General features: G+C 36.9%; 1 protein-coding gene across 1 annotated transcript in view; it reads left to right on the top strand.

The window, feature by feature from the left end:
* The window catches only part of RABEP1 (rabaptin, RAB GTPase binding effector protein 1), an 89,474-nt gene that overhangs the window by 18,101 nt on the left and 46,064 nt on the right, over nt 1-25,309 (top strand). The window contains exon 2 of the mRNA XM_037493436.2: nt 19,076-19,204. Within this exon, the coding sequence (XP_037349333.1) occupies nt 19,076-19,204 (129 nt within the window). The remainder of the gene's footprint in view (nt 1-19,075; nt 19,205-25,309) is intronic.

The raw sequence follows: 25,309 nt of genomic DNA, 5'->3' as shown, positions 1-25,309 counted from the left end.
TCTTGGTATTTAAGTTTTAATTTTTTTCCTGTTACAAATAATACTTTAGTAAACATTGGATTCATGTTTCTGCTTGTTTGTGCAAATATTTACCTCAATAAATCCCTACTAGTTGTTTCAAAGGTGATATATATATATATTTTTTTAATTTTGGTGCTTAAGTTTCAATGTATTCTTTATCCATTGGGAGTAGGTATGTCTCAGAACAGGTGTAACTCCAACTCCTAGTGGTTTAAACAAGAGTTCAGTTTTTGTGTGTAACAATTTGAGATAAAGCAACTTTCAACTGTTGAAGGATGTCTAAGTTCCAGATTCCTTTTATTTTTTACTTTCCTTCTCTGTGGATCTCTTCCGATCTTTATTTTTATCTTACAGACTCAGTTCTGCTTTCCTTTTGGGAATATTTATTCCTTTAAGTCTTTCAGTTTGTTTTTTTTTTCCTGTCATTATTTACATTATTCTGTTCCATTTCTTGGATTCTCTATGCATATGGGTCATCCTTATATTGAATATTCTTTGCTTCTTGTACCTATTTCCTCTTTAGTTGCTTTACTATTTTCCTTTTCTTTGTAATTCACTGAGACTATTTCAGGTTTTTTTAATCTAGCAATTGATGAACAGATATATTAATGTTGGACAGCTTTTGTATGCATGTGATAAACTCAACTTTTGTTTGTGATGGATTCTATATACAGTTAGATTTGATTTGCTAATGTTTTAAAAAATTTGCAGTTACCTTTGTAAGATTGGCTGTTAGTTTTACATTTGGTATTATCTCGGGTTTTGATATCTTATTTTACCAGTCTGGTAAAACATGTTGGGAGCCTGTGCTGGGTGCAGCTTAATAGTATAGGAAATGTTTATTCCTGGTAGATTTGATAGAATTCTTTTTCAGGTTTCACCTTGAGACTTGCATAGATATTTCATAATTTGCTTGGTCATGTTTCCATTAAACATAGGTTTGTTTTTAATATTTTGGAATTTTAACTGATGCTACAGTCAACATTCTTGCAATTAATTCTACATATGTCCATGATTACTTCTTTTTTTTTAAAGTTTTTTTTTTTTTAAAGATTTATTTTTATTTATTTATACAAGCACTGGGTACAGTCAGAAGCGCGGGAGGGTGAGAGAATTCACCAGAGCCAGAGCGGGGAGCAGAGCAGGCAGAAGGACCGAAGTACACTGCTGAGGGGAGCAGCGGGCGGCAGGAGAGGTCTGCGCGCCATGTGGGACCCTCCTCCTGTGGCCGGGGAGCAGCCGGGGATCGAACCAGCGCTGCAGAGGCTGCGGGCAGCTTCGCAACCTAGCGCTCAACCGCTGCGCCACCGGGGAGGCCCTAAAGTTTTTTTTTTTGCATACAAGAACTGGGGTTCAGGCCAGAGGTGCAGGGGGTGAGAGGATTCACCAGAGACAGAGTGGGGAACAGAACAGGCAGATCTACTGAAATACACTGCTGAGGGGAGCAGCAGGCGAGACAGGGGAGGTCAGCTGTGCCATGTGGGTCACCTCACTGGCCAGGGATTGAACTCATGCTGCAGTAGCTGCGGATAGCTTTATAGTGCTGCGTCTTAACCCCTTGCACTACCAGGGAGGCCCCCATGATTACTTCTTTCGGGTAAATTATTGGCGGTGGAATTGCCTGGTTAAAGAGTATACAGAATCTAAAGGTGTTTGCTATTGATTCTCGCAGTCATCCATCTTTAAATATACCCTGGATTTGTTTTCATTAGGTATGGTAAGGGGTCATACACAGAGTCAGCCACCTATGAAAGCAGAGTTTCTTACAGTTTTCAAGAGAGAGGTGCACCCATGCTACATAGAGCCCCATGGGGTAAGTATGAGGGTGCAGGGAGAGCATAGTTCAGAGATTTATTGTCATTTCCATGGAGAGGAATAAGTGGGCCCTGGTAGGCAAGTTTAAGTAAATTTAGGATTGGATAATTCAGATTGTGTTGGTGGCCTCTGATCTGTGGGAATGGCCTCTGATTGTCTGGTACATGGCCTTTGGGTAACTTAGGGCAGGGGAAATATTGATATGGAGCAGTTCAATAAAGGAGGTACTAGGTGTATGGACTTGGAATTGTTTGTTTTATATGTGGTAGCTGTGTTCACATGTGAGTTGTTCATTATCTTTAGGAATTAGCTAGCCCTAGGAGGTGCAGTCTTTTCCTGGCTACAGAGTCCTATCAGGTTAAATCATCATAAAATATAGAAAACAAAACATTACATACCATTCTTTAATATTCTAGTAGTTGGTGCTCACATCAAGACTAGGTAGTGGTATTTTTAATTAAAAGAAGGAAATCCAGGGTCTCCTGGTGCAGTGGGTTGAGCACAGTGCTGTGAAACTATCCAGAGCCTCTGCAGCACGGGTTCGATTCCTGGCCGGCCAGGGAGATTCCCACATGGCGTGGCAGACCTCTCCTGTCTCGCCGGCTGCTCTCTTCAGTAGTGCTTTCGGTCCGTCTGCCTGTTCTGCTCCCCACTCTGTCTCTGGTGGATCCTCTCACCCTCCTGCGCCTCTGGCCTGTTCCCCAGCTATTGTATAAATAATAATAATAATAAAATCTTAAAAAAGAAGGAAATCCACAAAAATGTTGGCTAATTTTGCAAGCAAAAATCTGTGTAGTTGTGCATTTCTTTGATTTCTGTTTGCATTTGGAATTTCTTTGCAAATGGTCTATCTTTATCCTTAAAATATTGCTTGTCTTTTTTATTGATCATGAAGAATTTTATTTACAAGGATAGTACCCTACTAAATAATAGGTTTTAAAATGTATGTTTTTTGGTGAAATATGGTTACCATAATTTGAATTAATTTTGCAAAGTTGTCAGAGGAGAACAAGTTATGGGGTGGTGGTGTTTAATGTGGGTATTGCTACCTCCCAAAAGTTGATTTAACTATCACTAATTGATAAACCATATATACCTGTGCACCATACATACTATTGATACTTCAAAAATCATAAAAAATGTGTAAAAGTCATTAGAGAATGAAGTCCTTCATCTTTATTATTACAACCAGAGTATTTTTTGTTTTAACTGTTTTTGAGTGATCTGGTTAAATTTAGAACAAGAAGTTAAACATTTCTTTATGCATTGTCTTCCCCCATTAAAAAGAGGTTTTTTAGATTTTGACTAAAATACTTCCATGAATATTTTGGATACAGGGTTTGGATAGTTGGTAGAAGTATTTGACCCTGTAGTTCTCCAAGATTTAAATTGTTTCATTTTTGTGAGGTAGAATATTGAAAAAATACTGAAGTAGGTACCTAAGAACATACTAAATGAGCATTTGAGAGAGCAGAACAGGCTTTTTACCTGTTTCCTAGGCTGTCATTTTATTTCAGAAGTTCTGATCCCTATCTGTTTTATGACAGGTTTTACACCTTGTCACTATTAGCATTTTGGGCAAGGTAGTTCCTTGCTGTAGAGGACTGTCCTGAGCAGTCTGTACACTAATGAGAATGTGTTTCATCTAGGTCTTTCCCTAGTGCTGGGATTCTTACCTTGGCATCCATAGGAACAATACAGAAGTTTACGAACTCAGGAGTAAAAAAATCTGTGTTTCCATGAACTTGAACTGTACATTGTTGAATGTTTAGCAGCATCTTTGGCCTCTCCATGCTAGATGCCAGTTGCTTTCTCCTTTTATACACCTCCTCTTTGTGACAACCAAAAATATGTCCAGACATTGCCAAATGTCCCATGGGGAGCAAAATCATTCTCTGAGAACCACTGGTTTATTATGAAGTGCTTTAGAATCCTTTACCCTTCTGATATAAATTATACACGTGACTAAAAAAAAGGTTTAATTCCCTTTCAACATCTAAGTGAACAGTGACTAGGTAAAAGAACACCCCTACGAGGTGATGTTATACTTGCTTATAAACTCTGCTGAAATCTTTGTAGGTCTTGGAGCCAGGCAACTCAGAGTTTGAATCCAACTCTGCCGTTTATTAGGTGTGTAACAGATTAAGAGATTAGTTAATCTCTTAGAGCATATTACTTCATCTATAACTGAGAGTGATAATGTCATCTTTGTGGTTTATTTTATCAAATTTAATGAGCCAGTGTAGAAAATAACTTTTGTAGTACTCCATGTAGAACTATATATGGATTATTTTATTTTTATTTATTTATTTTTTTTAATAACAATTTTATTTTATTTTTTTAAAGATTTATTTATTTATTTATACAAGCACTGGGGCGCAGTCAGAAGCGCGGGAGGGTGAGAGAATTCGCCAGAGCGGGGAGCAGAGCAGGCAGAAGGACCGAAGTACACTGCTGAGGGGAGCAGCGGGCGTCAGGAGAGGTCTGCGCGCCATGCGGGACCCTCCTCCGGTGGCCGGGGAGCAGCCTGGGATCGAACCGGCGCCGCAGAGGCCGCGGGCAGCTTCACAACCCAGCGCTCAACCGCTGCGCCACCGGGGAAGCCCTATATATGGATTATTTTAATCTTTACTACAACTCTAGAAAGTGGTACTATTCTAGTCTCCTTTTTACAGATGAAGAGAAGCAACCAGTTTGTAAATGGTAGAGCCGGAATTTGAGCTCTTAATTCCAGAGCCTGTGCTTTTAACTATTATGCTATATTGCTTATTATATAATACCTGATAAATAGGTTAGCTCCTGTTAGGGTTTCATTTTCTACCTTTGAGATACTCCTCACCCACAAATGTTAACATCAGCTCTATTTCCTTAAATTTTTTATCTTTCCCTTTCTAGAGACATTCAATTAATTTTCTTTATCCATGTATAGGCAGGGTAGCTATTTTCAAAGATTCTGATTCCTGTTTGTGTTTGACCTTGATATTTCTGCAAAGCTCATAAATAATGCATTCAGCTTTCCTTATAAATAAAATATAACCTCTGTTTTTATTTATTTATGGAAAACTTTTCTTCTGCTAAGTAATTTCTATATTATTGCCTTTTTAAAAATAACACAAGTGTGGGGGCCTCCCTGGTGGCCTAGGTTTAGGTCTCAGTGCTATCACTGCCACAGCCTGAGTTCGATCCCTGGCCAGTCAGCTAACCCACATATGGCACAGCAGACCTCTCCTGTCTCACCTGCTGCTCCCCTCAGCAGTGTATTTCAGTCAGTCTGCCTGTTCTGTTCCCTACTCTGTTTCTGGTGAATCCTCTCACCAATCCCCCCCCCCCCACCTCTGGCCTACATCCCTGTTCTATGCAAAAATAAATAAAATTTTAAAAAACCAGGGGAAAAAAAGAATACTTCTGTTAAAACACAAGTGTGGGAGGATAAATGCAGGTACATTTTAGATTTTCCGTGTTATAATGAAGGACAGTGTATGCACAGGGAATTTGATTTTTTATGTTCCATTAGACTCAACTTTTCTCCCTCTAAATGATAAAAAAATTCAGATTATTCTAAACCACTTACCATTTTATATTAAAGAAATTGGTAGTAAACAGAAATAATTGAATTTTTATTAATGGTTTTCCATTGTGAATTGTATGTGTGCATATGTATAATAATCCATTATCTGGATTGGTGGAGGAATGAAGTTTTATTGGAACATTATTTTCCAGCTAATTATGCTTAAGACCCTCAAAGCACAGAAATGGCAAGACTTAAACAAATTAATGTCTTTATATGGGATATTTTTTAAACACTTAAAAAAGCACAAAGGTTAGTGTATAGATTCACTGCACTCACTTGGTCATGATTACTAATGTATAGCCAATCTTCTTTCATTTATAACCCTCTTCCCACCTCCCCTACTGGATTCTTAAATTGCAAATCTCAGACATTATGTGATTTCATTTGGAAGCATTTCAGTATATTTGTAAACATAGTGACAATACTATTGTAACACCTCAAAATAGTTAATAATTCTGTAATATCACATATTAAGTCAGTGTTGAAATTCTGTAATGGTCTCAACTTTAAAAATTGAGTTGTTCAAATCAGGATCCAAAATAAGTGCTGTCCTTAAAATTGGTTGCTATATCTGTCCTTTCCCCCTCACCCACTGTAATATATTTGTTGAAGAAATCCATCCTGTAGAATCTTCACATCTGTAATTTCCTAGTTGCGTCTATGTGGTGGTGGTCTCCATGTTCTTTTTGCCTTTTGTGTTTCCTCTAAGTTGGAAATGACTTTTAAAAGTAAAGATCAGATTTTTTTTTTAATGTGGTGGTTTTGTTTTGTTTCTTAAATGAGTATTTCAGAATATTTGCTATTTAAAAGAATATTTCCAAAGAATATTCAAAATTGGTAGTCTTTTTTTGAAATGATTTTAAAAATTAAAAATCAAGAGACAGAAGAACATACCAATTTGTTGGAGCAAAATACTCAGGGAATTCTCAATCTAGTGAACTGCAGAATGTGTCTAATGAGTCTTGCTGAATTAAGAAAAACAATGGATGATAAAAATCATGATCATAATACTGATTGAGGAAATATGAGACTGATACAGCTAGAACTAATGGATTTTAAAAAATGCTATAACCAAATTAAAAGTTATAATAAAGGGCTTTTACAGTAGACAAATAAAGGTAATGCAGAGAATTAGTGAGCTTGAAAGCACAATGGTGGCAAAAACACAGAATAATAAACAGGAAAAAGTGAAAAAAATGAAAACAGTATAAGAACTCTTTGGGATAACTTTTTCTTTAAAAAGATTTATTTATTTATTCATACAAGCACTGGGTACAGTCAGAAGCGCGGGAGGGCGAGAGAATTCACCAGAGCCAGAGCGGAGAGTAGAACTGACAGAGTGAGGAAGTACACTGCTGAGGGGAGCAGCAGGTGGCAGGAGAGGTCTGTGCGCCATGTGTGACCCCCACCCGGTGGCCGGGGATCGAACCGGGGCTGCAGAGGCTGCGGGCAGCTTCGCAACCCAGTGCTCAACCGCTGCGCCACCAGGGAGGCCCTCTTTGGGATAACCTTAAGAGAAATAATATCCATAGTGTGGGGATTCCAGAAGGAGAAGAGAAAGGAAGGTATAGAAAATGTAAAGAAAAATTGCTGAGAACCACCTCAATCTGGGAAATGATCCAGATGTCCTGATCCAAAAGCTGGAAGCATTTGCGTAGAAATATTTGTGTGGAAATTTTCATTTATAGAATTGTTGGTTTGTATGGTAAGTGTGTGTTTATAATAAACTGCCAATCTTTCCCAGAGTGGTTATACTGTTTTTGCATTCCCACCACCAGCAGCTTTATCAACAGTTGGTACATTTAAGCACAAAATTAAGTTTAAACATAATTTTACTCTCAGTGAACCTTTAGTGTGTCCCAAGTCAGGCATGAAGTGGCATGATGTAGTTCTGCTTATGAATGCCAGTAGAGTTGTAGGTGGAAAATTGAATTTTTTTGGCCTGTCTCCTTAAGCCCAATACCTAAGTTTTGAATATTTTTTCTTGTGAAGAACTAAACTATTTAAATATCCAAATGTTAAAAAAATATATCTGCTGATCAGTCCATTGACAGTTATCCTTTTACATCTGGCTTGCCTTTATATGGTATTTGAAATACTGTGGAAGTAGGATAATACCAGTTTATACAAATTGAATAGTCTGTTTTTATCCACACATACTTTTATCAGCTATTGAAAACTAGCTTTGACAATTACAATAATTTGATTAAATGTAATTGGAGAAAATGACACACACTGTGTGGTAAAATTTATGTAATGATGGTTAAATTTTACCGTGTATCCTGACTAATATTTTTAAATATTCATTGTTTATTTCACCTATATTCCTGTTTATTTCTGAAGTAATCCTTATTGGCAACTATTTGAGATTTTTTTCCTGGTTTACATTTCAATATATATTCCATATGGGAAAACATGATTGATTATAGCTTTACAGTCTTATAGTAATACAGGAATAGAGCCTGGAATATAGTTGATACTGCATTGTTCATGTAGAAATAATTTGAACAATGTTTTTTGCCCTAGTATGTTCCAGAAATTATGATTACTGAAAGGTCATGGGAAGTTCCCATTCTTTTGTTCACAGTTTATGCCTTTTTTGTGTATTTGACTTTTTCTCAAAACTCTGGTTACCTGCTTTTCATACTGATAAATTTGAGAGCAATTTTTGGAACATTTAACAATAGGTTATTAAATAATTTGTGAGTATTTGAAGAAATAAGTGATTTTTGTAGTTGTCATTAGGAAAAATCTCTAGATCACCATGGACCAAATTAATATCTCCGTTTATTTTTTTAGCAGAATTATGAAACCGAAGCCATTAAATCCTGAAGCTGTTAATAGTAACTATCATTTGAGTGCATGTTACATGTGAGTTACCTTTTATGATGCTTTCTCTAATCCTCAAAGAATGGGATACTCTGCAAAATGGGTATTTTTGTTTTAGTGAAATCTTGAAAAGGTTAAACTATTTGCCCTAGTTTATATAACAATAGCTTATCCTTGCATTTTAATAAGGTATTTGACCTACATGTTATGAAATCTTTGACCTACATGTTATGAAATCATGGATAAGATGAAGAAATGTGATTTGACACTAAGGGTTAGAATCAATTTGTAATTAATATAAGAGCAATCTCTAAATTTGTAATTAATAGAGACCTCCGCTGGGATCTCAGGTGATATATTAGAAGAATATCTTTCATTTATAACTTAAACGTTGCTACACACACCCACCGACACACACCCACCCCCACACACCCACCTCCACCCCAACTCAAACTGCAACAAGACTAAAGCTGTAGTGAAAGTTCAAGCATAAAGAATTTAAGGAGGCAGTGTTAAATTACCTTAATGGCTAATAATGACAATGTGCACTTGTGGCTGAAAACTAGGGTAGATTTATAATACATTATTAAGAGCGTAGCCCTCAGATAAAATGTTTGTATTAGACTCTATGCTGATATTTTATTAGTGTCAGAATGGCTTATTTTATGTAGAATTTTGACTAACTTGTATTTCAGGAGAGTGACTGAAATAATGAAGATTTACTATTAAATTGCTAGTATATGTTTCATCTGGAGAAGAAAAGAGAGGGCAAGTGTGAGATTTCAGATACTAGAAATTTCCCTTTCTAATTCTATTGGGCAAATCTGAGATCTCTAAGGAAACTGATTAAGGATTGTGTTACTAAAAATAGGTATTTCTAACAGCTGACCAATTATCCAACAGGGAAGAAGGGGGTGATCTAAAATCTCCAAACAGTTGAATTGGCAGCCCCATGAACTGAGCTATTTAGATAGCTGTTCATGTGGAAGCCATATGATCACCTGTCTGTGATACTGTAGGAATGGATTCCTTTCTGAGCTAGGAATTGGTGGCATTCAAACTGTTTTTATATCTGTCCACGAATAAGACAGCGCATTTTTCATTGCAATGCAGTGTAAACATATCAGAAACATAAATTTCATGAAATAACATACACCCATATTAAATGTGTTGCTGAAGTTTTTTGTAGTATTTCATTCTTTTAAAAAGGCAGTTTACTAATCACTAAATTGATTTAACAATTCACTAATTGACTCAGTTGAAATAAACTACTTGAATAATCTCTAAAATCTTTGAACAGTATGATGTTGTGATTGTCCCTGTATAACTAATAATCTAGAACCAAAAATTAAACCCAGAATACTCCATATTGCAAATATCTGGAGATACTAATTTTGATCATCCACCTCTAGGCAGGTTGAAAATGAGGAAACATTCTGTGTCCTCCTATTCTTCTCCATTCTTCTTCTGAAGATGAGAAGAACTTCATATTTTCTCAACTCCTTTCACTCTTGCCGCCACCCAGTACCCACTCCCCAATTTAGGCTTTTCCATGTTTTTTCTCCTTAATTCTTTTTACTCTTTTGAAAATTCTTAGTTTTTATTTCATTTTCTCCCTGAATTAACATTTGGTGTTGATTCTTTCACTTAATATTTTTTTTCTGGATTCGTAATAGCATTTTCTGTTAGTTTACATAAACACCTAAGCTTTAATATGTAATTGATTTTCTTATTTGAAACACATCATCTTCCAAGTATTTTTTAATCAGAGGTATTATGATACCTAATTGCTTTAAGAGAGTTGCTAAAACGAGAACGACTTTTCACTTTGATTCACGGAAGGAAGGCTAAGTAATTACTTTGTGCAATCCTCTTAACTAATAGTATTCTGTATTAGAACTGTTTTTTTTTACTCAAATGGACAAGCTAAAATGGGGTGCAGTTTCTTAAAGTTGCAAAAGTAAGATGTCTTTGAGATTATGTAAAGTGAAATGAGAGTATGTAAAGTGAAATGGCAACTTTCTATTGGTTTAAAGAATTGCAATTATCTTTAGTATTTTTTTTCGAATGATGACATACCTTTAATTCAGTCTTTTAGGATTGTTGTAAAATGTCTGTTTTTCCCCACTACTACCTCTTAAATACCCCTTTGACTCTTCTCCCTTCCCTCTCCTTCTTAATCTCAGTTTGGTTGTCAATTTCCACTAGTTTATAGTTTGCTTTTGCTTTGTCAGTTCATCTACTTTGTTTCCTTATGTTACTCATATATGTGAAATAGTGCAGTCTTTCTCTTTCTGTCTTTGCATCATTCCCTCAAGTATCTTCCATTTTTTGCTGTAAATGGTATCATGTCATCTTACAACTTGAATAGTATACCATTGTCTATATATACCATATCATCTTTATCCAGTCCTATATTAGCTTGCATTTAGCTTGCTTCTCTATGTTGGCAAATGTAAATAATGCCAAAATAAAAATTGTGGAGCATGTAATTTTTTGAGTTGATGATTTCATGTTCTTTGCATAGATACCCATGAGTAGATTTCTGAGTTGCATGGTATTTCCATTTTTACTTCTTTTTGTTTTTACTTTATAAAGATAGGTTCAGACTGCTTTCCAAAAATGTCTATGCCAATTTACATTCCCACCAACAGTGTATAAGAGATCCTCTTTTCTCCACATTCTCTCAACACTTGTTGGAAGTATGTCATTCTCAGAGGTATGAGATGATACTTCATTGTGATTTTGATTTGGATTTCCATTGGCTTTCTTATATCCACTAGGAACTGTGGATTTATTTCTGGGATTTCTATTATCTTTCATTGATCCAGTGTCTATTTTTATTTAATACTGCATTTTAATTGCTGTTGTTTTATACTATGGTTTAAAATCAAATAACATGCCTCCATTTATCTTTTTTCTCAAAATTGCTTTAGCTACTAAAGGTCTTTTATGGCTCCAAATAAATTTTAGTATTTTTTGCTTTTTTCTTTGAAAAATGTCATTGCAGTCTTAAATGGGATGGCATTAAATATGTATTTTGTTTTTGGTAAAAGAGTCATTTTGACTATATGTATTTTCTCCTTCCATGAACATGGGATATTGTTCCATCTCTTTGTGTCTTATAGAATAATTATCATAAATTATCATAAATTCTTCACATGTTTGGTTAATTCTTGGGTATTTGATTCTTTGAGGGGATTGTAAATGGAATTATTTTTTTTTTTTTTTTTTTTTAAATAAAGTTATTTATTTATTTATTTATACAAGCACTGGGTACAGTCAGAAGCATGGGAGGGTGAGAGAATTCACCAGAGCCAGAGTTGGGAGCAAAACAGGAAGAAGGACCAAAGTACACTGCTGAGGGGAGCAGCGGGTGGCAGGAGAGGTCTGCGCGCCAGGCGGGACCCTCCTCCAGTGGCTGGGGAGCAAACGGGGATCGAACCGGCGCTGCAGAGTTGCAGGCAGCTTCGCAACCCAGCGCTCAACCGCTGCGCCACCGGGGAGGCCCTGGAATTATTTTCTTAATTTCTTTCAATTATTTATGGTATTTTCCTCTGTCTCTTCATTTTCAGTTTTTAAGGGTTAAGGTGAAGAACTTAATTTCTTTATCCTAGTGAATTAGCCTTATATTACATTTGCAGGTTACAGTGTATGATTCTAGGTTGCTTCATAGATTGAACCCTCAAGTTCCCCTGTTTAGGGGTGAAGGGGCATTTTTACTCTCCAGTTCTGGTTGCTTCCTGGCAATATAGCTTTTATCTTTACCTTTGCACTTTTTTGAATGACTGGAGCTCTGTTGCTGAGGGGGCAGGAGATAGGAACTGGGGCAGCATGATCCAAGAAGTTGTGCTGTGTGTACCAGCAGTTCAAGCCTCCTAAGGTTCTTTGGAAGTCTGAGTTGCTTGGGGATTTACAGTGCTTTTCCCTAGGCCAAAGTGGCTAGAATAATCTTGGACTAACGTCAGTCTCAGCTCTGGTTCAGCTCTGGGGTGTGGGTTCTGTGACCAGTAACACCATAAATACCTCCACTCCCAGTCCCCCATATGAGTAGGAGCAGAATGATCTGAGAACTTCCCACTGCAGACAGGCTACTGTTCCAGTTCTGAATCCATGTGAATTAGGGTTGTGTTTCCCAAGGTTTCCACCTGCCTTCCCTGTAGACCTCTCTCAGTAGTTGTAGGAGGGGGCAATGGTTGGAAAAGAATCAGTCCCTTGTCTTTCAAATACAGAACCTCCCCCCACAAACACCCCCCCCCCCGCCCCCGGCCAAAAACCCGCGCCATGTTTGCTTCTGTTGCTAGGACCTGGCTGCCTTATACTCTGGTTGATGGCAGTATCCATTATGTATTATTGCTATCTCTGCTTTGGCCCTGGGTGCTGGTGATGCAGATGAGTCTCTGCTATAGAGAGAAGAACCCTTGCTTGTATAGCCTGCACAGGTGAGCCAGTTTAGCTTTTCCTTTAGTTCTGGCTCCAGTTTTTCCTGTCTGGGAGCTGCAAGCTTAAGCTGACAATCACTACCTTATACAAACCCCATGCTGGCAGTTGCCAAGACTGTATGTGACCCTCAAGTTCCCCTGTTTAGGGGTGAAGGGGCATTTTTACCCTCCAGTTCTGGTTGCTGCCTGGCAATATAGCCTTTATCTTTACAGGACTTGAACACTATGCTAGTGTTCTTTGGAAAATGCCCCCCTATTCCTGTAGTTCTCTGGAGGTAGAATCCTCTGTCCTGTATACTTAGTTTGTGTACCTTCACTCTCCAGTGTGGTCTCCATGGGTTCTAAAGTCCACGATGTGGGTGTGAACCCTTCAGTTAACAACAACAGAGGCTCAGTATCACAGTCATCACTCCTGCTCTTGGCTTGCCCTGTCTTAGTAACTCTCCCAGCACAATTACATTTTAGCTTTTTCTGTCCTCTCTGCTTGGCCATTCCTCTTTATGCATACAGTGTTCATCCAGTTATCCTCCAGGAACCTTTATCTTTATTTATGTGTGTTTTTTTTTTTTTTTTTTGTGGGACCCTCACCGGGGGCCGGGGAATGAACCAGCGCTGCAGAGGCTGCGGGCAGCCTCGCAGCCCAGTGCTCAACCGCTGAGCCACCAGGGGAGGCCCTGCCTTTATTTATGTATAATTTGTACATATGTGGAGGAGGAAAGCTCGGTGTCTTCACTCTTCCACCATTTTGCTGAACTCTGTTCTAACATTGCAAAGTGATTGGTAATATTAATCCAATTACCTGTGTGTGGATTGCTTGTGTGATGAATAGTCTCTAGATTAGTGACCCCTGCTAGCCCCATCAACTCCTTCTCTCTCCTTTTGTGAGGCATGCTAAGTAATTATGGATTTATCTAAATATTAGCCTAAAAAAGTACAATTGAGAGAATAGAGTTACTCCATATTTTTAGTAATTCCTAAAAGAATTTGGATGTGATGAGTTTTTAGAGCACAGAGAAAAGGGAAGGCCACTTTTCAAACAAGATACTTTGTTTTTAGGGAATTTATCTATTTTTAACAAATTGCTTATTCTAGGGAGAACGTAAGTATAGTTTCAAAATTGATTGTTTTTTATGTTAAACAGTTTATGAGCAAAGAACTTGAGACAGAAAAATAGATGAAAATAATCACTAAAGTAAAGCAAAATGAAGCACTTCATTACCTTTATTTTCAATCCAATCAGTGTAAGCTGTCCTTTTTATTGCCCTTTGAATCAGTGAGGTAGCCACTGTGAATATAATTTGGCGTATTCTTTCCAGTCATTTTTCCTTTTTTTGAGGTACAATTCACATATTTTTTCTGCTTTGATATTATCCCATTGGGTGGATGTATCTACCATTCATAATTTCATATTAAAGTTCAGTGATATTAAACTTAAGACTTCTGAGTTTTAAACGGTTCATGTTCTTTTGTTCTACTGGAGTTATGTTCTTTTGTTTTTTGCTTGATAAGAGGTATTTTCTTGGATCTTGAACATCTTTACACAAGGATTCTGCTTGTAGTAATATTTGACCTAGACAACTTTTTTCCCTTTTTCCGTTACTCGTGATTTATCAAATTTAGTACAATGTTAGAGGAATCTAGTCGTAGAACACAACTTGGGGCTTAAAATGTTATTATGTATTCTCCCATTCATGTCAAAATTAGGAAAGATATATCTAAGAATTACTGAGTTTTTTCATTTACTTACCATCTCATTTTTTTCTTTCTGGATTGTTGCTTAATTCAGGTACTTTGAGGGAATGGTCTAAAATTTTTTTTCCCTTTGGATGTCAAGCATTAAAAGTAAGCCATTGCATTTGCAGCAACATGGATGTCGCTGGAAGGGATCATGCGAAAATAAGCGAAATAAGCGAAATAAGCCAAAAAGAAAAAGAAAAATACCGGATGGTCTCACTCATAGCAGGAATCTAGAAAACTTAAATAAGGGACCAGGAAAAAGAATAACTATAAGAAAGAAAATATCAAAATCAACAAATAGGGCCTCACCGGTGGCACAACGGTTGAGTGCTGGGTTGCGAAGCTGCCCGCAGCCTCTGCAGTGCCGGTTCGATCCCCGGCCATTGGAGGAGGGTCCCACATGGTGCGCAGACCTCTCCTGCCGCCCGCTGCTCCCCTCAGCAGTGTACTTTGGTCCTTCTGCCTGCTCTGCTCCCCGCTCTGGCTCTGGTAAATTCTCTCACCCTCCCGCGCTTCTGACTGTACTCAGTGCTTGTATGTATAAATCAATCAATCAATCAGTCAATCAATCAATATATCTTAAAAAAAAGAGAAAAAAAATCAACAAATAACTATGAACAAGAGACTCTTTGGGGGGGTGTGGGGTGGGGGAAGGAGGGCTTGGGGTAAAAATAAGGGGGTTGTAATTGTATGGAGAATATAAAAATAAAATTTAAATTAAAAAAAAAAGAACAAGGTTCCTAGATCCACATAATTTCCACCATCACACATCACTTTCATCAGTGTCTGCCAGTTGATGATTCTGTAGTAAATGTGAATCAATGCTTTGAAGAAATAAAGAGCAAGTGGGTGAGGCAAATAAATAAATAAATAAATAAATAAAAGTTAGCCATTGCATAAGATAGTTTATCTGTTTTTCTTATAATTCAAAGGTAACACTGGATGTGTGAAATGGTTAATGAAGGCTGGTATGCTAATAACTCTCAGTTGCTAAGTTAAAAGGCATAATGTTGTTGAAGGTTGACATTAATGCTAATTTGTCCACAATGCTATGAAGATACTTGGTAGGCGGCAAAGGCATGAGCTGGAAATCTAAGCTTGGAACTGAGTCAGAATCATGAGGTTAGAAGCAACTTCTGGTCTTTTGTGGCTACATACAAAGTCACTTGATCACTCTACTGTTTTCCTTTATTACAGAAATATCACTAGTTTAATAATTACAGCTAATATTAATCAACGACTACATTCCTCTAACATTGTACTAAATTTAATAAATCACGAGTAATGGAAGAAGGGAAAAAAGTTGTCTAGGTCAAATATTACAACAAGCAGAATTGTTGATATCATCTGTACCTGGCAAAGTGCTTTTGGCATAAACTATTAGTTAATTATTGTGAACTGCTTGTAATTATGTCAGAAAAATAATACAGCATTTTGTGTGATGAGAACTATTTTCAGTTTGATTTGTGGTTAGTTACTAATGCATTAGGATATGCCTGTTTGTAAACTTTCCTGATGTCTTACGCAAGGCTAATTGATTTTTCTAGATAAAGCACCAGAGGCATTTTTGGAAAAAGCAGTTATTTCAGCTGTAGGGTCAGGAATGGACCAGTGCAGGTTTTCTGATCCCATGCAGACCGGGTAAAGGAGGAGTCCTAGAGAGTCCTCGGTGGGTTTTGCAGGTGTTTTATTGGGATTTACCCGGTACACAGCAGGCAAGGGTGCTGGGAGGCTGGGAGGCTGGCAGTCCTCCCAGCCCCCAGCAAATCTTCACTCTATCTGGGCTCTCCAGTGATCTCTGCTTCTGCTTCTTTGCTTCTCTCTCGGCTTCTACTACTACTTTCTCGGCTTCTCTTTCGGCTTTTGCTGGCGTCCCCGTGACGCCGCCCTTAAAAGCCCAGTCTCAGCCCAGGTGAATCCCATCTACCTATGCCCACACCCTATTCCAGGTGCCCGCCATCAGGCATGCATTCAGGACCGCAAGGATCCATCATTTATCCTGATGGCGGGAGTGCAGAAAAGCCTGACATTTTTCCTTTCCCTACATCAGCCTTTATCTGTATCATACAATTATAATATATTAGAAGTATTTTTGTTTTATTTTATTGGAATACTTTTATTAGAAGTATTTTTATTAAAAGATGAGAGAATAAGAGTTATTTAGTATACCCTCAAAGGGGTCACAATTCCTGGAATTGAAAATGATCCTGAAGCCTGGAGAGGCAGCCATATCTGGGGGTATGGACTGCATCTGACCTGTGATTGAGAGCCAGGTCCAGACTGGGAGTGAAAACACATGTAAAGCTGCAGTTATGAAGCTGTATTTTAGCTTTTATTGGTTCATTATCTTCAGAGTCTAAATGAAAGCTATGGATGGTATGTGTGCATGCACTTGGGCACACGTGCACATGCACATTTTGGTAGAAGATAGTGATGAGGTTGGAGAGGAATTGTTAGAGTAAGAACTGGAGGGATCTTAACTTTTTCTTCAATGTTGATTTCCCAGAGCCTTTCCTACCTCATGCTGTAATTAGCAGCTACCAGTAACATTACAGCATTAAGAAGAAACATGATTACACAGAGAGCAAGTTTCTTTCATGATTTCAGATGGTACATATGGCATAACTGGACATTTACCCCTTCTAATAGATTCTTCTTCTTTTCTTTCTCCTGTCACTTCACTTGACCAGAACTCATTCTTTGCTTTCTCCTAAAGACCCTAGGTATTTGCTCCTCAAAATGATTCCTTCTTATCTTTTATGACATGGAATCCAAAGCAGTAATCATTTCTTCTTACTGTCATAGATTGTACTAATAATGCTAGATCTCTGATGAGGCTGGTCTGGAGATATGGAAGTGAACAGATAATGTTTTTGTTTTGTTTTCTTTTTACCACTGAAGTAGACACTTTATTTTTTTAGCTTGTGTTTATCCTTTTCAAAATCAGATAGACAGAAAGCATGAAGACAACTTTTTTTTTTTTTAATTTATTTATTCAAGCACCGGGTATAGTCAGAAGCAAAGGAGGGTGAGAGAATTCACCGAGCCAGAGCGGGAAATAGAACAGGCAGACGGACTGAAGAACACTGCTGAGGGGAGCAGCGGGCGCGGCAGGAGAGGTCTGTATGCCATGTGGGACCCTCGCCAGCAGCCAGGAATTGAACCGGTGCTGCAGAGGCTGCGGGCAGCCTCGCAGCCCAGCGCTAAACCGCTGTGCCACCAGGGGAGGCCCCCTGAAGACAACTTTTTCTTGCACCTGTAGTGGATACTTTGGCAGCAGACAGTAACTGCCCCAGGTCTGTCAAATAGATGCATTCAAAACTGGTCTTAATTAATTCCTTATTATCAAGGAGTTGTAGAGAACTTTGAAAATCATATGGAAGGTATAAATGACCCAATTCTGTTACTCATAGATAAATCATTGGTGCATTTTCCCAGTCTTTTTTCTGTGTCCTATAAAATCAGCTCTCATTTAAATTGAGTAATGAATATGTTTGGGGTAGGAGAGGGTTTTCAGAGATAGTCTCAGATTATGGTTAAAATTGTTGACAAATCATCATCTGGGCATAGCTTGTAGTAAGGAACTGGGACCTCTACTGGCCTAGGTAATCAGGCAGTGATGTTAGTACTGATAGGTATCCCTGGAGGAATTAGGGCCAAAAAAATTAGGGCCATTTTGTAACTGGGTTGCTGTTGGGCTAAAGGAGGAGGTCCAGGTTTTGAACCCTGGATTTCCCACCCTTGCTTGAACTTGAAAAATCTCCGGATTTCGTTAGGATAGGTCTTTATTTAATTAGTTGTGGCTAAATTATACAGTCCCTAAAATAGCAATGTGCCCCAGTCCCTGCCACATCACAATTGACATTAATTGAAAAACTCAGTGGCACAGTGGTTGAGCGCTGGGCTGCGAAGCTGCCCGCAGCCTCTGCAGCGCAGGTTTGATCCCTGGCCACCAGCGAGGGTCCCACATGGCGAGCAGACCTCTCCTGTGGTGCCCGCTGCTCCCCTCAGCAGTGTATTTCGTCAGTCTGCCTGTTCTGCTCCCCACTCTGGCTCTGGTGAATTCTCTCGCCCTCCCCCACTTCTGACTGTACCCAGTACTTGTATAAATAAATAAATAAATATTTTAAAAAAAGGTAATTGAGAATTCATACAGAACATACACTTTTGTGTTCTTCCTATATGAAAGGGTTTTTGATTGGTTTCAGAATAATAATAATGGATCATCTTGAAAATGGAAGAGTAGTTCAGACTGGAATGACTATCCTAATTAGGGAATTCATTTGCTTTTGCTTATAACACTTGAGAGAAACAGGAGCTAGCAGGATTGGCAGTGGGTTCATATGTGAGGTATATAACCCAAATAAACCAATATTTAATAATTTCAGAATGGATTGCCATTCTGTCAGCTATACATAAAAACAGTCAGTGTTCTCTTTTGAGAAATTTACCTTGTATGATTCTGTATATATGCTGTTTCACTTTCTATAATTAATTCAGTTTGTGTATTTTTTTAAATTAGAATTTTCTAGATCATATTGTATCCTGGATGAAGCTTGACTGCTTGTTTTTTATTTATAGAAAAGTGCACTTGGAATACCAGTTTGTTGTAATAGTTCATAAATAAGAGTTATTTGTTAACTAGTATTTTTTTTTCCAGTTTCTCTTCAGCAACGGGTAGCAGAATTGGAAAAAATTAATGCAGAATATTTACGTGCACAGCAGCAGCTTGAACAAGAATTTAATCAAAAGAGAGCAAAATTTAAGGAGTTATATTTGGCTAAAGAGGGTAAGTTCATAAGTCTCCCCACCCCTATTCTGACACTATCTTGAAATGTGATGTTTCTTGGTTATACAATGTTAATTTTATCGTTTGAATTAACCTTGATTTTAATGGTACTTACATTTATAATAAAAACTTTGGAGCTGGGGTTATAAATGCACTTGAAAAGTAAGTTGAAAAAAATGTATTATTCAGATTTTTCCTTGCTTTTGACCTTAGGAATGATATTTATTATAGTAGGCTGCATATTTCCTGTGACATAGGACTTTCAGTGATCTTCGCACTTGAAAGATAGCCCTGGACAAATCAGGACTTTGCATTCTAATAATAATAGCTTTAGCCACATTATATTAAAACTAACAATTCATGGAATTTGTCCAATAAATGTTCAGTTATTTATCAACAAATGTTTAATACCTTCTATGAGGCAGACATTGTGTCTGGGTGCTGGGTTTACAGCAGAGAAAGATTCATGTGGTTCTTTAACTCATAGAACCTGACCTCTTGTATAAAAAAAAAAAAGGAAAGTATGTAAGGGAAATCCATGAGAACATTATTATGGAAGATCTAATCTAAGGAATAAGAGAAAGGGCTTACATTTTGGATATTGACTTAGAAATATATGATTATGGTTTTCACAGCTCTCTAGACCAGAGTTTCTGAAAGCCTGATTATGGAATAGCAGTATCAACATCACAGGCATCTGGGAAATTTAATGTCATTTAAATTTAAATGTTAGAAATGCAAATTTTTGGCTTCTACCTTAGACTTACTGAATTGAAACTCTGGGATTAGTGTCTGCCAGTTGGTGTTCTAAGAAGCTCTTTGGGTAGTTCAGATGCACACTGAATTTGAGAATCATTGCTGTAGTTTAGACTGTGGTTCTCAACCTTTAACATGGATAAGTCTCCTGAAGAGCTTGTTAGTTTGTTGGTATGAGGTCTGAGAATTTGCATTTCTAGTAGACTTGTAAATGCGATATTGCTAGAGACCACGGTTGAGAACCACGGCTGCAAACCATCACCAAATTTTTTAAGTTTATATATTCATAAAATATTTATACCCCTCACATGTTGACATTTAAATTTTTTATTTTAGGGCTACCCCGGTGGCGCAGCGGTTGAGCGCTGGGCCGTGAAGCTGCCCGCAGCCTCCGCAGCGCCGGTTTGATACCTGGCTGCTGGCGAGGGTCCCACATGGCCTGCAGACCTTTCCTGCCGCGCCCACTGCTCCCCTCAGCAGTGTACTTCGACAGTCTGCCTGTTCTGCTCCCCGCTCTGTCTCTGGTGAATCCTCTTACCCTCCCGCGCTTCTGACTGTGCCCAGTGCTTGTATAAAGTAAATAAATAAATCTTTAGAAAAAAAAAATTTTTTTATTTTAAATTTAAAAAGCTGTGAAAGATGTAAATTATATCATGTTGTCAATATTGACAATTTAAATGAAAACTTAATGTTTTGAAACATATACAGTGAAATCAATCACCATCTATTTCATTAAAAAATGAATAAGCTCTTTAATAGAAAGTTTACATTTTTGTTGTCTTTGTGTGGGGTTCTTTTTCATTTCCCTCAGAATTTTATTCTAAAAAGTGTTTTTTTAACATTTAAAAAAAATTTTTTTATTTTTATGTAAGAACTAGGGTACAACTCAGAGGCATGGGAGGGTGAGAGGATTCACCAGAGACAGCGCGGGGAGAAGAACAAGCAGATGGACCGAAATATACTACTGAGGGGAGCAGCGGGCGAGACAGGAGAGGTCTGCTGTGCCATGTGGGTATCTCCCTGGCTGGCCAGGAATTAAACTCGTGCTGCAGAGGCTGTAGACAGCTTCACAACACTGTGCTCAACCTGCTGCGCCACTGGGGAGGCCCTAAAAAGTATTATTTTTAGAATATAGACTTGAATATGCATTAGAATTTTACCTGTAGGGTTTGTTAAAACAAAGATGGCGGGGCTTCACATGTAGAATTTCTCCAATTCACTAGATCTGTGGGATCCTAGAATTTTCATTTCTAGCAGATGAACAGGTGAAACTAATGCTGTTGGTCAGGGACCACTCTTTGAGAACCACTGGCCTAAAGTAATATTTTGTGTTTTAAAGCCATTTAAAAAATTTAATTAGAATTCTCTGTAACAAAAATATGCATGTAAATATTCTGTATTAAGCTATAATTACACTGACTCAAAGTACATAATTGATTACACCATAAATATTTTACAAATTAAAAAACATTAACAAATACAATGATTTGAAATGCAGTTCATATGCGATACATTAAATATTATTCCCCCAAAAGTTATTTATCTGTGGATGAGTATTATTTATTTTATGAAAAAGACAGTTTTAGTTTTTTAAAAAATAGCTATAGGTGCTGTAAACCCTTGATGTCATAAATAACTGGGTGGAAATAGAAGTTTTTTTAATTGTGATTGTTAAATTGTAAATTGAGTCCCACAGTGCTCTAGCTTTAAAAATATTTTTATTCTACTAGTGACAACTCAAGTTTAGCTTCAGTCTTGTAGAAAGCAAGACCTGTCTGACCTGCTAAAAGATTTGTTAACTAGTTGTTAACAATTTATTAAAACACTGGTATTTGAAATTCAGGGTAGGTGAAAAGTCTTTTTGTTCAACAGGAAGGGGTGATTATGAAATAGGAGAATATTTAAGTACCCCTCTGTTTTATGAGAGAATATTTATGAAAGTTGAATTTCTAGATATTGATTCCTTTAAAACAATATGTGCCTATGAATCACTTAGAAAAAAATCTTTGCATACCCCCCAGAGGATAGGTGGGATCCCAGAAGAATCCCACTTTGAAGACCACTGCCCAGGAATTGTGTTATTCAGATTATAGATTACCCTGTATAGGTTATCCATTGATGGGTAACAAAATTGAGTGGATTGTGACTAGCAATTTATAAAAAAGAATAAAATGGAAAATAACAGCACATTGTACTTAGTAAGGTTAAGTAAGTATAGTTACACAATTTTTTTTGTTTCATTTACATGTATGCATATGAGCAAAGAAAATAAATTTCATATAAATGTCATATAAAATACATTTCTTACTGAGAATTGTGGTAGAAGAAATTTGAAAGCCATTGTTCTAGAGGATGGAAGGTTCTTAGGCTTTATAGAATAGAGCTCTGATTGTAGTGCGGAATGCGGTTCCCACAAACAGGAGGACTGTTTCCTCTTTCAGTTTGTTTCTTCATAGATTGATAAGGAGATGGGAAAACTGGTCTTCCTGTTTAGGTATGGTAGTATTTTGCAAGTAACTGGAGGTTGGGATGAATGAGATATGGTTTCTGTCTTTTTTTTTTTTTTTTTTTTTAATGCATCAAGAACTGGGGTGTAGGCCAGATGTGCAAAGGGTGAGAGGATTCACCAGAGATAGAGTGGGGAGTAGAACAGGCAGATCTACTGAAATATAATGCTGAGGGGAGCAGTGGTTAAGAAGGGAGTGGTCTGCTGTGCCATGTGGGTTAGCTCCCTGGCCAGGGATCCAACTCATGCTGCAGTGGCTGGTGATAGCTTGATAGCACTGGGACTTTAACCTCTGTGCCACCAGGGAGGCCCCTGGTTTCTGTCTTGAAGAAAGTACAGTATAGTAAGTATAGTATCATCGCTTGAATATATGTTAAATGTCATGAGAAATAAATTCTGTCTAGTTCTTCAGTATGTTCATTTGAATTTGTTAGCCTCTCCCTTTTAAAATTTGTTTTAACCTTGAATTGATACCACCTTAAACTCTGTGCAATAATGCTTTCTTGTCAAGAAGACTTGTAATATTTTTAATGTGTATTGAGGAGGTCTGGTTGTATTTTCTAATGGCCAATTCATACTCACTATTATACTAGCTAGTGACATCCTTTTTTTTCTCCCATCTTTCCTCCTGATAATTCTGTAGTTTGAGCATCACTCTATAACTTTATTTCAATCTTGTCTTATTTTTAGTAAATTCAAGTTAACCTTGTCAAAAATTTGTCCATATTTATTTGTTTTCTCTGTATCCAAATAAAACTGTTAGGATTTTCTTAATTTTATTTGAAATTATGGAATTGACTTTCCTGTAAAACTTTGAAATGTGAATATGACCACAAATCTTTCGTTTTTGAAATATTTTATCAATTACAGTTCCCTATCTCTGATCTAAACAGCTTGTAATGTGAATTCATCTAAAAGGCATACTTGGTATGTTAAAATTGCTATGAGTACATCTAGATACATCATCTGTATGTGTATTATTTATATCTTTACCATCTGAAGTTCTTAATGAACTTAAGCTTATCATAGAGAGTAATTGAGGTAACTTTTGCAGAAATTTCAAAAGAAATAATGTGACACTTCTTTTTGAGAATTTCAATGTCGTCTCTTAAAAAGTGCGTAGTGTGTAAATCTTTCATGTTGAGTTAGTTTGTCGGGATGTTTGCCTATATCATAATAAAAATCAAATTTGAAGATTTCCTCTAATGCAGAAACTTACATTGTGTCAACTATGATGTGTAAACCTAACCTTTTATGTTTGTCACAAGTAGTAACAGCATAAGCCATGGGTTTGATGTACTTAGCATTCTGTTTTATCTTTTCAGCAAATTAGGTCAAGGTAACCCCAGAAATCCAAATACTGGTATTTATGCTCTTGTTTATGGAGAATAACTGAAATATAACTGCAAATAATAATAAGAAATGGTAATAGAGACTGTTACTTTTTCACTTCTCTTACTGTCTTTTTGGAACCTTGGAACCTATTCTGATATCCTTTTCCAGCTAAATCAACTGGAATGTTATAAATATTTTGAAACTTTTGTTGCTTTTGTGTTCAACTTGGAAAAATATTTTCTGATTTAGTTTTTTCCTTTAAACAACTTCTGTACAAAGCTTGACACTGAAGCATTGTTTTTATTTTGGAAAGCCTCAGTTGTGGGCAATCAGTAAATGCCTATTACATGAGCCAGCAAACAAAAGGCCATAGAGTTCTTAATTTGACGAAAAATAGTATACATAGAATTTAAGTTAATCACCAGAAGAGAATGAAATTTTCTAGTGGTGTTCAAAAAGACTTTATACATGGTCATAATTTATATAAATCTCAGATGCTAAATAATCAGAATTTCAATAGTTAAAAGTTAGGCTTAGAAAGAAATTTGTGGCTCAGATGGTATAAGCTTGTACTTAGATATGGAAAATAGAATAAGAGTATGTTAAACAAAATTTAAAACAAGACTGTATTAAAAAAATTTAAACCATTAGAAATATTGGAAACAAAACAAAAAGGTTAACAGATGGTTTAAACTGTAGATGAGGAATTCTCTTTTAGAATGAGACAGAGAGGAAAAAATATCAAAGAACAGTTGACATCCAGGATGAATTGAGAACCTCCAACTCGCATCTTAAAAAGATTTCCAAGAGAAGAGAATGGAGGCAGTAGTAGAAAATATTTGGGGGAATAATTGATTTTTTTTTTTAAGTGTTAAAAGTCCTTGGTGTAAATATTGAGTAGCAGGCAAGGTAAATAATAGTGTATCCATACTTTGACACGTCTTAAATTATAGCATATTAAGAAAGTATTGAAAGTTACCAGAGCAAAGAAACAATGCTGGCAGGGGATAATACATAAGGAAAATAAATGCTATGAGACATGAAATAAGATTCTCAAATTATCAACCTAAGATTTTATATGCAGCTAAATTATTTGAGCAAGAACAAAAAGACATTCCAGGCTTACAAAAACTAATTGCGTATGCTGCCTATATAAATCCACTATAAGGCCAGTAAAGATAGAAGAAAAGTAAACATAGAGGGAATGTATAGGATATAAGAAACAGTACCAATCATAGAAATGGATAAACCTCACAATAAGAAACAAAATAAAAATTTTCCTAGTTCACTTAATTTTGTTAAAAGAAGAAAGACAAATGCAATAACATCAAGATTAGGATTTAAGATAAAAAGCATTGAAGGGATATAGAAGGCCATTTCAAAATGAAAGAAGCAATCTACTAAGGAAGTATAATCATGAGCAGGTATGTGGCTGCTAAAATAGTCTTCACATGTCATATAAAATAAAAGATATGTGGATTACAAGGAGAAATTGATAAATGTGCATG

The sequence above is a fragment of the Talpa occidentalis genome, unplaced genomic scaffold, assembly GCF_014898055.3.
Source record: "Talpa occidentalis isolate TD23 unplaced genomic scaffold, MPIMG_talOcc4v2.1 talOcc4.7, whole genome shotgun sequence".
Taxonomy (NCBI): Eukaryota; Metazoa; Chordata; class Mammalia; order Eulipotyphla; family Talpidae; genus Talpa; species Talpa occidentalis.
The sequence above is the reverse complement of the archived record's forward strand: the minus strand, read 5'-3'. Positions and strand labels throughout refer to the sequence as shown.